We start from the raw sequence: 8,943 nt of genomic DNA, 5'->3' as shown, positions 1-8,943 counted from the left end.
TAATAACCTGAAATTTTGAATTTTTTACCTGCTAACAATAACATCAGAAGTTTCTAAAAACTTTAACAAACAACTATTGAAAAGCGCAAATAAATAGTTTATAATAGATGGCCATTTGTTAAAAATATTAAACTATATGACAAAAAATGTACAGTCCGATTACGGTATATTCGTCATATCTATTTCTTATTAATTTTTCTTGTAATGTACACTCGCTAAAATGATATGTCATTATTTATTAATTTTAGTATTTAATTCACTCTCACTAATTCAACGACCTTTTTTAATAAAAAATTCACATTTCTCAACTTTCTAACTATCCATATTCACCATATTCACCCTAAATGTGAATAACTAGGTTGAGATTCTGAAACATAAGATATCGCAAACACAAAAGATAATATCATCGATTACACATTCTACAGTCTTTTTGTAAATTTAAATAAGCAAAAACTTATAAAATTTGAATGAAAAAATGTGTGTCTTTCGTAACAGTTTTTTATAAGATATATTAAACTGAAGCGTAAAGTTATATCAATCAATTTACTAAATGAAATACTAAATACATGGATAATCAGTTAACTTTTTTTATTTATATTACATGTACATTATTTTTCAATTATTTTTGTACTTAAAGTAATGTGTGTGTATGCGCGTATTATAGTAAATTCAAAGATTAGTAACTTTGTTTATAAATTTATTATTAACATAATTAAATAAATTACACAAATATTTAAAAAAATAACAAAAATTGAAGTAAATTGAGTTAAAATGAGTTAAAAATTTAGATTTTCAAGTATGTATAATACTTCGCTTAGACCAATGTGATGAACTTGATATATATAACCGTGTATTTAAGTTCATCCGGGCCCGATGTTATGAGAAATAGATGAGGGTCAAGTGGTAAATTTTGAAAAAAAAATAATATTTAGCAAAACGGCCATTAAAGATGTATATAAATATTATCTCAGGGGAACTAACTGATATCTTATACAGAGTTACACATAGTGAGATAACTCAAAGAATGACTATTAGGAGTGCTTGTGGGTCGAGTTGGGCGGATTACATGTAAAACTCTAAGTCAACCCATTTAATTTGATTTTAATAATTTTTAACCCAATAAAAGCTCAGATTAAATTCTAGCGGGTTGGGTCCGTTAGAATTTGAATTCAGTTGGGTCGTTCAGAATTTAAAAAACTATTACGTCTGTGTACAACAATGTTAAGAATAAAGAAAGCAGGCTTGGTGGATCTTTTTAAGTACAAATTTTTACTATGATATCTAGTATACTTACATGAAGTCCTTTTAATCAAGTTCCAACATGTGATACCGTCAAAAGTGTATACAATATTAGTTAAAGTAAGTTCATATACCAACTTAATTAAATAAAAGTTTGGCTATGTACGGTTGCATTTAAATGCAGTTTTCAAGTAAAAAGTTACATTCATCTACCACAGCGGTGTTAAGTGTTAATCATGTTATGGGAGGTTGAATAGAAATATTCAACACAAACGATATTATTAAAAGTAGAGGAGCAAAGTCGTGTTGAAATGGGCGGGTTACACACAAAATCCTAATCAAACTCATTAATTCGATTTTATTCATTTTTAACTAGATTAAAGTTCAGTTTGAATATCTTGGATTGGGTTAGAGTTGGTTTGAATCAGTTAGGTCGGGTATTATATAAAAATATGAAATTTTGTAATATATCGCTACATGGTCAAAGTTTATATTTTACAAATATACTATAATTATATTAAAATCACGTAAGTTTACGTGCGCCCATGTCAAACATGACTATTATACTTAAATAACAATTTATACGTACTAAATTGTTTAATTTAATAAAGCTGATTTAATGTCATTTGAATCTAAAATAATATTTTTACCAAATTTTAATTTATTGTATGTGTTTTATGATATTGATATTTATTCAAATTTTATGAAATAAAATAACAAAAAAAAAATTTGATTCATGAGAAGCATATGTGATATTACAAAATTAATATACAATATAAGATTAAACCAAAAAAATTCCCATTTTCTAATTATAAATATTTTAACATATATAAATTTATTTGAGAAATTATTTCCGTATATATACAGGCCCGTATCTCGCACGGGCTTTTACGCTAGTTATTGTATTATTTGTTAGACAATTTGAATAAAATAAATTGCATTTTTATTATTTATTTTTGTAACTTATAAATTAATTTTGTAATTCTCTATTAATGATTTTTTTTGATTAATTTCATTATGGTGGCTTATTACGGGGAGGTTACGTTTGATTTAATTTATAAGTAAGAAGTCTTTATTTTAATAAAAATGAGTTAGGAAGAAGATCTAATTTTATTTAGATGTGAGCTGCATTTCTCTCATTTAATAAGTAGCCATGGTACTTCAGCATGCAATTGCAAAGCATCTTTTTTACTTAGATGTATCTCTTTGATCTATAGTTACAAATCAATAGTTTTAATTAGGCCTTTCTTCAGCTCCAATTCTAACAATGACTAAGAAGAAATATGGTTAAAAAAATACCGTAATATTTATTTCTCTCCATAGTGTGAGAGTTTAGTTTTCTCTTCACCCATCTTCTAGGGTTTGTAAGAGCGTCTATGGCGAGATATAACAACCTTCATGACCAATTTGCAAGTCTGAACATTGATGATGAGGAAAATGAGGAATTCTCTTTTGATGAGAGTGTGGAAGAGGAGGTAAATAAATACGAATTATGCTTGGTGGGAAGATATTTAACGGAGAAGAACATTAACATATGAGCAATGACATCGAAAATGAATGATGTTTGGAGACCCTCCATGGGAGTTAACATAAAGGAGATTGATCCAGGTATATTTCTATTTCAGTTCTATCATCATGAGGATTTATAATTGGTCTTTAAAGGAGGACCATGGTCATTCTATAACGCTATGCTGGTTGTTAGCATGATCCCATATGGAGTTGAACCACTTAATGTCCCTTTGTGGCATCTGGATATATGGATTCAGATACATGACCTTCCTACTGGATTCATGTCTGAAAACGTTGGGAAGTAGTTGGGGGACTTCTTTGGGGAATTCCTTATGTATGATGCAAAAAACAACTCGAGTATATGGATGATTAACATGAGGCTAAAGATAAGATTTGATGTGCGTCGACCACTGCGAAGAAAGAAGAAGATAACGAGGAAAAATGGTACTGATTTCACGGTAACGTGCAAGTATGAACGACTGGGTGACTTTTGTTTTGTGTGTGGACTTGTTTCCCACACAGAGAAATACTGCAGAAGGAATCTAGACAATCAAAGAGAAAATGGACCAAAAGATTGGGGTGTTTGGCTCCGTGCACAGCCAAAGAGGGTGGCGAATCAGAACATGAGCAGGTGGCTACGCGATGGGAACGAAGAGGAATGGGAGGCGAAGATTGGGCGGGAGAATAATATGCCACATTTTACGGGAGAAAATCATGGTGATAGGAATAAAGGAAAGCTTGTAGTGCATGAATCAAGGGGGCAGATAATTACGGAAGAGTGACTGCATGTTTAGTGGGGGAAAAGAGCGGGAATATTTAAAATGGAAACAGTATAACAAATGGAGTGGATAATGGGCTGGATACAGAAGAAGATATTGGGCTCCAAGTTGATGACATGAAAAGACGCAGAAGTGGGTCAGAGTCTAAAGGAGCAATGGATACGGATGAAAATACTAAACTGGACCTCAATAGTAGTATAACAACCATAGACGTTGAGCTTTCTAATGCTGATTACTCAACATCTTCACACCAAGAATTGGCTAAGCTCGCTGCGCAAGCTAGCCAGCAACAATGAAACTCCTCAGCTGGAATTGTCAAGGTTTGGAAAACCTGCGCACAGTTCGTACATTGGGAGATTTAATCAAATCTCTAAATCGCACTTTTGTTGTTCTTTCTAAAACACTAGTTGATAAAAATACTATTGTTGAACTCTGTTTGAAGTTTGGTTTTTTCGGATTTCTTTTCAGTAGATAGGGTTGGTAGAGGGGGAGGGTTAGCAATATTTTAGAGACACACAACTGAATGTAAGATTCTGAACCATTCAAATAACCACATTGATGTGCAGTTCTGTGAAAATAACTTGCCTGTCTGGAGATTAACATGTTACTATGGTTTTCCTGAAAGAATTAGGAGGCAAGCGACTTGGAACTTTCTTAGGGAGCTTGCTAGGGCAAAAACTATTCCATGGTGTATCTTTGGGGACTTTAATGATCTTCTATATAGCATGGATAAGAAGGAAGAAAACCCTCATCCTCCATCTCTTCTTGAAGGTTTTCGTGAAGCTATAGAAGACTGTGACTTTGTGGAATTATAGTTAAAAAGAGGCGAGTTTACGTGGGAAAAGAGTAAGGGCAAGCCAAATTGGGTGAGAGAAAGACTCGATAGAGCCTTTGCTACAGATGACTAGTGGAGAAAATATTCATTATGTATACTAACAGTTCACCATGCAACAAGCTCAGACCATGATCCAATTCTGATGCAGTTAATGAATACAACGGTCTCAAGAAAACAATTTCGTTTTCGCTTCGAAAATACATGGCTTAAATAACCAGCTTTCAAAGAGGAGGTTTTAGTGTTCTGGAAATCCATTCCAGTAGTCAATATTCTCCCCAAACTAATTTCTGTCTCGAAATTCATGGCAAAATGGGGGCGTACATTCTTTCATAAATTTAGAGACAAAGTAGGGAGCCAAAAGTTGATATTGAATAGTTTGGTGAATAGAGATGACGAATTGGGTATCAAACTTTATTTTAAAGAGAGGGAGAGGCTGGATGAATTAATACTCCACGAGAAAATATATTGGAAACAACGAGCTAAGACGTTTTGGTTGCAAGAAGGGGATTCAAATTCGAAGTATTTCCATGCTCAAGCCTCACAAAGGAAAAGATTGATTAAAATTCCGTATTTACTGAATGATGTAGGAGTAAAAGTAGAGAAAGCGGAAGAAATGATGATTTTGACAAGATAATACTTTTCAAATATTTTTACAGAATCAGGCAGAAGTGAGCTAACTGAGCAAACATTGAATCAGAATATCATATCTACAAGCCAAAATGAAAAGCTAGTTGCAGATTTGACGTTCGAGGAATTCACTGTAGCAGTCAAACAGATGCACCCTGATAAAGCTTCGGGGCCCGACGGATTTAGTCCAGTTTTTTTTCAACATTTCTGGGGGCTGGTTGGAATAGAAGTGTTTAACTACTGCAGGGAATGGCTTGAAAACAACTCGTTTCCAGTGGACCTTAATGACACAAACTTAATTCTAATACAAAAAAAAAAGAGAAAACATTGAGAAGCTCTCGGATGTTAGGCCAATCGCGCTCTGCAATGTCCTGTACAAGATCCTGGCCAAAGTTCTGGCAAACCGCCTCAAATTGATCTTACCTTTCACAATCTCGGAAAACCAATCAGCTTTTGTACCAGGAAGGAGCATCACTGATAATGTACTTATAGCGTTTGAGATGCTTCACTTTATGCGGGGTAAGAAGGGGAGTCAAGCTGGTGAAGTTGCTCTAAAACTGGATATAAATAAGGCATACGATCGTGTCTGCTGGAATTATTTGTGGTTCCAGATGAAATCAATGGGTTTTTCTGATAAATGGATAAGGTGGATGAAGCTTTGTGTCACCACAGTTCAATACAACGTTTGCTTAAATGAGAACATGGCTGGTCCAATAATCCCGAGCAAGGGTCTCAGGTAGGGAGACCCCAACTCACCGTACTTCTTCCTCCTTTGTGTGAAAGGACTCTCAAAAGCATTGGAGATTAAAGCAAATATTAAGGAGATTAACGGTTGTCGCATAAGCAGTAATGCTCCAGGCCTCCAGCTATCACACACCTCCTTTTCGCAGATGATAGTTTCTTATTCTTCCAAGCTAAGGAGCAAGAGGCTATCACAATAAAAAGTGTGTTGAATGACTATGAAATACAATCGGGCCAGGCTGTCAACTATCATAGGTCAGGGATTTTCTTTAGTGCTAATGTCAGGAGGGACAAACAAAAGACAATATCTGATATTCTTGGAGTACAAGCTGATTTACGTGAAAGCAAATACTTAGGACTACCTTCGCTGGTGGGCAGATCAAAGAAAAAGGTTTTAAATTTTGTTAAGGAAAGGGTCTGGAAAAAAGTGCAAGGATGGAGCAATAATAAATTATCAAGAGCGGGCAAGGCAGTGATGATCAGGAACGTGGCGCAATCTATTCCCTCATATTGCATGTCATGTTTTTTAATTCCGAAATCATTGTCACAGGAGATTGAAAAGATTATGAATGACAACTGGTGGAAGTCTGGTAATATTAACAGCAGAGGTATCCGCTGGATGGCCTGGGATAGGCTGTGTAAATCAAAGAATCAAGGAAGACTGGGATTTAGGAATTTACACGGTTTTAACGTTGCATCGGTAGGGAAACATGTATGGAATTTCTTGAATCAGCCAAACTCACTAGTGGCCAGGGTGTTTAAAGCAAGATATTTCCAAGACTGTAATGTTCTTCAAGCACAGAGAGGTGAAAGAAGTAGCTTTATCTGGGGAGGGGTATATGTAACAAAGGAGGAACTGTACAGTGGATTCAGATGGGTTATAGGGGATGGGAGAAGCATTAACATTTGCAAGGACCAGTGGTTAAGAGGGAAGAAGGATTTTAGGATTGAAGACCATCCTGTGAACAGACAAAGGAAAGACAAAGTTTGTGATTATTTCCGTCCAAACACCAAGGAGTGGGACGTGACTAAAATACACCAAACTTTTGATGTGGTGGATGTTCAATGTATTTTGAGGACAAGGATTCCTCAGAATCTAGCTCACGATAGAGTTTCTTGGATGCATACAAATAATGGCTATTACTCAGCAAAGAGTGGGTACCATTTTTGGTTCAATAGACACCATGATAATGTTGAGGAAGACTCGGGTCAGAGTTGGAGCAAGACGTGGAAGCTGAGAATCCCTCATAAAGCCAAGTATTTTCTGTGGCGTTTGTGTAAAATTAACATTCCAACTCGTAATTTATTACGTAGTAAGGGTGTACAAACGACGATTTTATGTCCTTTATGTAACAGTGATGTAGAACACCTCAGACATGTGTTCATAGAATGTCCGTATGCAAAAAGCTGTTGAGGATTGGTTGATAAAGAGATTGATACGGCCGAGGTTGAGGAACTACCAAGATGGCTCCTTGAGCGATTTTCTTTGGTAACAAACGAAAAACTAGTTAACATAACCCAAGTTCTGTGGGGTATATGGATGGCTAGGAACAAATGTGTTTGGGACAACAAGAAGATGGAACCCAAGATAGCAATGGAGGTAAGTTTAAAACTGATATCAGAATAGCAAATTGCGCAAAGGAAAGTGGATAAAATTATTTGTTTGGGCAGCATAGAGGTAGATACAGCAAAGGTAAAATGGAGTCTACCAGATACAGGATGTCATAAACTAAATATTGACGCGTCGATTACAGAAGGAGAACCAGTTTTCCAGATAGGTTGGGTACTAAGGGATGATAGAGGGCAGTTTGTCAGGGGAATGGTTAAAAGAATGGAGGGTTATGTATCTGCTATGGAGGCTGAAGCATTAGGAGTTTGGGAGGCGCTCAACTGGATTAAAACGAATGATATTCATCAAGTAACGGTGGAAACAGACTCACTTGCGGTGGAAAATGCTTTGAGATATGAGAAGATCTATCAGCAAGAGATTGGTGACGTTCTTATTTCGTGTCGTGACATTCTTAATGATCGTAAAGATGTTAGTGTTAAGCATATTCGTAGACAAGCTAATGAATTAACTCATAAGTTAGCTAAGTTACCATGCTTGTCTAGGTCTGGTAACTTGTTTTACTCTCCTCCACCTGAAGTGCGGGAGATCATCAGCAATGATTATAGAGTTTGATTATTAATGAAATTCCATTTCTAAAAAAAAATAAAAAAAATAAAGAGGAGTTAGGATTTTTGGTCGAAGATATAAAAAAATCTCCCAAACATTTTCATATTTTTTTTTACATTTCTCTAAGAGATTTAGGTTCTGTTTTTTGACATTGAAGTCATTTTGTTCCGACAATTTGTAGGTATCTTTTAATTAATCTCACTATTTTCTTGTAAATTCTTGAACTATACTCCCTAGATTATTACAATAAGAATTTCAAAAATCTGACAAATTTGATCTTTATATAACTCGATCATATTTTGAGTTCATTGCAAACTCGAATAAAGAGCATGCAGCAAATAGTTCTTCCTAGTTATTGTGGCACCAAATGATCTGAGGCCCTGTTGCAGTAGCAGTTTCTTACTTGAGATCTCTTTTGCTTAATATTTTATTCTCTAGGAGGTCATTTTAAGCTGGCTTACAGGGAAATGGAAAATAGTGTGGCATATTTTTTAGTGGTGTACCCAATAATTGACAGTGCATAAATAAATAGAGTTCGTTAACCTTAACAGTACAAAGAAAGATTATCTCTCCTGACCTAATAAATAGTGCATTGTATACCTCCTCATTGTTTATATTTAAGGGTTAGGTTAGTTCTTTGTAATTTTTGCTTGTTCCCTCTTCTCCTGATCTTCGGAAAACAAGGTTTGTGTTCCTTAATTACCTATATATATAGTTACGTATATGTGCATATCTTAATTAGCTTAGTGGAGCCTGCCTCCAGGCCAACCCAAATCCTTGGGTATTGACGTGTCAGAATTCTATGCCATTTCGAACATGCATCATCAATTTAATAACCAAGCCCTCACCTACAAAAATACAGGCGCTTGTAGTACTCTTCATCAACAAATTAAACATATACCTGTTCGGAAAGGGTGACACATATCTTGCTGGCTCAAACATGTGAGCTTATAGACACATATTCTAACTCTTTGAGTCTGTAAAACAACTGTTTCATATATGTTGTATAATGGCAGGAAGGTAACAGAAAAGTAATA

General features: G+C 35.0%; 1 protein-coding gene across 1 annotated transcript; it reads left to right on the top strand.

The window, feature by feature from the left end:
- The first annotated feature begins 4,663 nt into the window (after positions 1 to 4,663).
- Positions 4,664 to 7,912, top strand: LOC141700765 (uncharacterized). The gene is made up of 4 exons (XM_074504451.1): positions 4,664 to 4,881; positions 5,309 to 5,725; positions 5,848 to 6,987; positions 7,402 to 7,912. Exons 1-4 carry the CDS (start codon positions 4,664 to 4,666, stop codon positions 7,910 to 7,912), a joined length of 2,286 nt encoding a protein of 761 aa, XP_074360552.1.
- The last annotated feature ends 1,031 nt before the right edge of the window (positions 7,913 to 8,943 follow it).

The sequence above is a fragment of the Apium graveolens genome, unplaced genomic scaffold, assembly GCF_009905375.1.
Source record: "Apium graveolens cultivar Ventura unplaced genomic scaffold, ASM990537v1 ctg2904, whole genome shotgun sequence".
Lineage (NCBI taxonomy): Eukaryota > Viridiplantae > Streptophyta > Magnoliopsida > Apiales > Apiaceae > Apium > Apium graveolens.
Note: the sequence above shows the minus strand (reverse complement) of the source record. Positions and strands in the feature narration are given on the sequence as shown.

Coding starts and splice junctions, on each gene's coding strand:
- LOC141700765 (XM_074504451.1), top strand. CDS start 4,664: ATGGCAAAATGGGGGCGTACATTCTTTCATAAATTTAGAGACAAAGTA. Junction 4,882..5,308: donor GAAGGGGATTCAAATTCGAA/GTATTTCCATGC, acceptor CAAAAAAAAAAG/AGAAAACATTGAGAAGCTCT. Junction 5,726..5,847: donor ATCCCGAGCAAGGGTCTCAG/GTAGGGAGACCC, acceptor GTAATGCTCCAG/GCCTCCAGCTATCACACACC.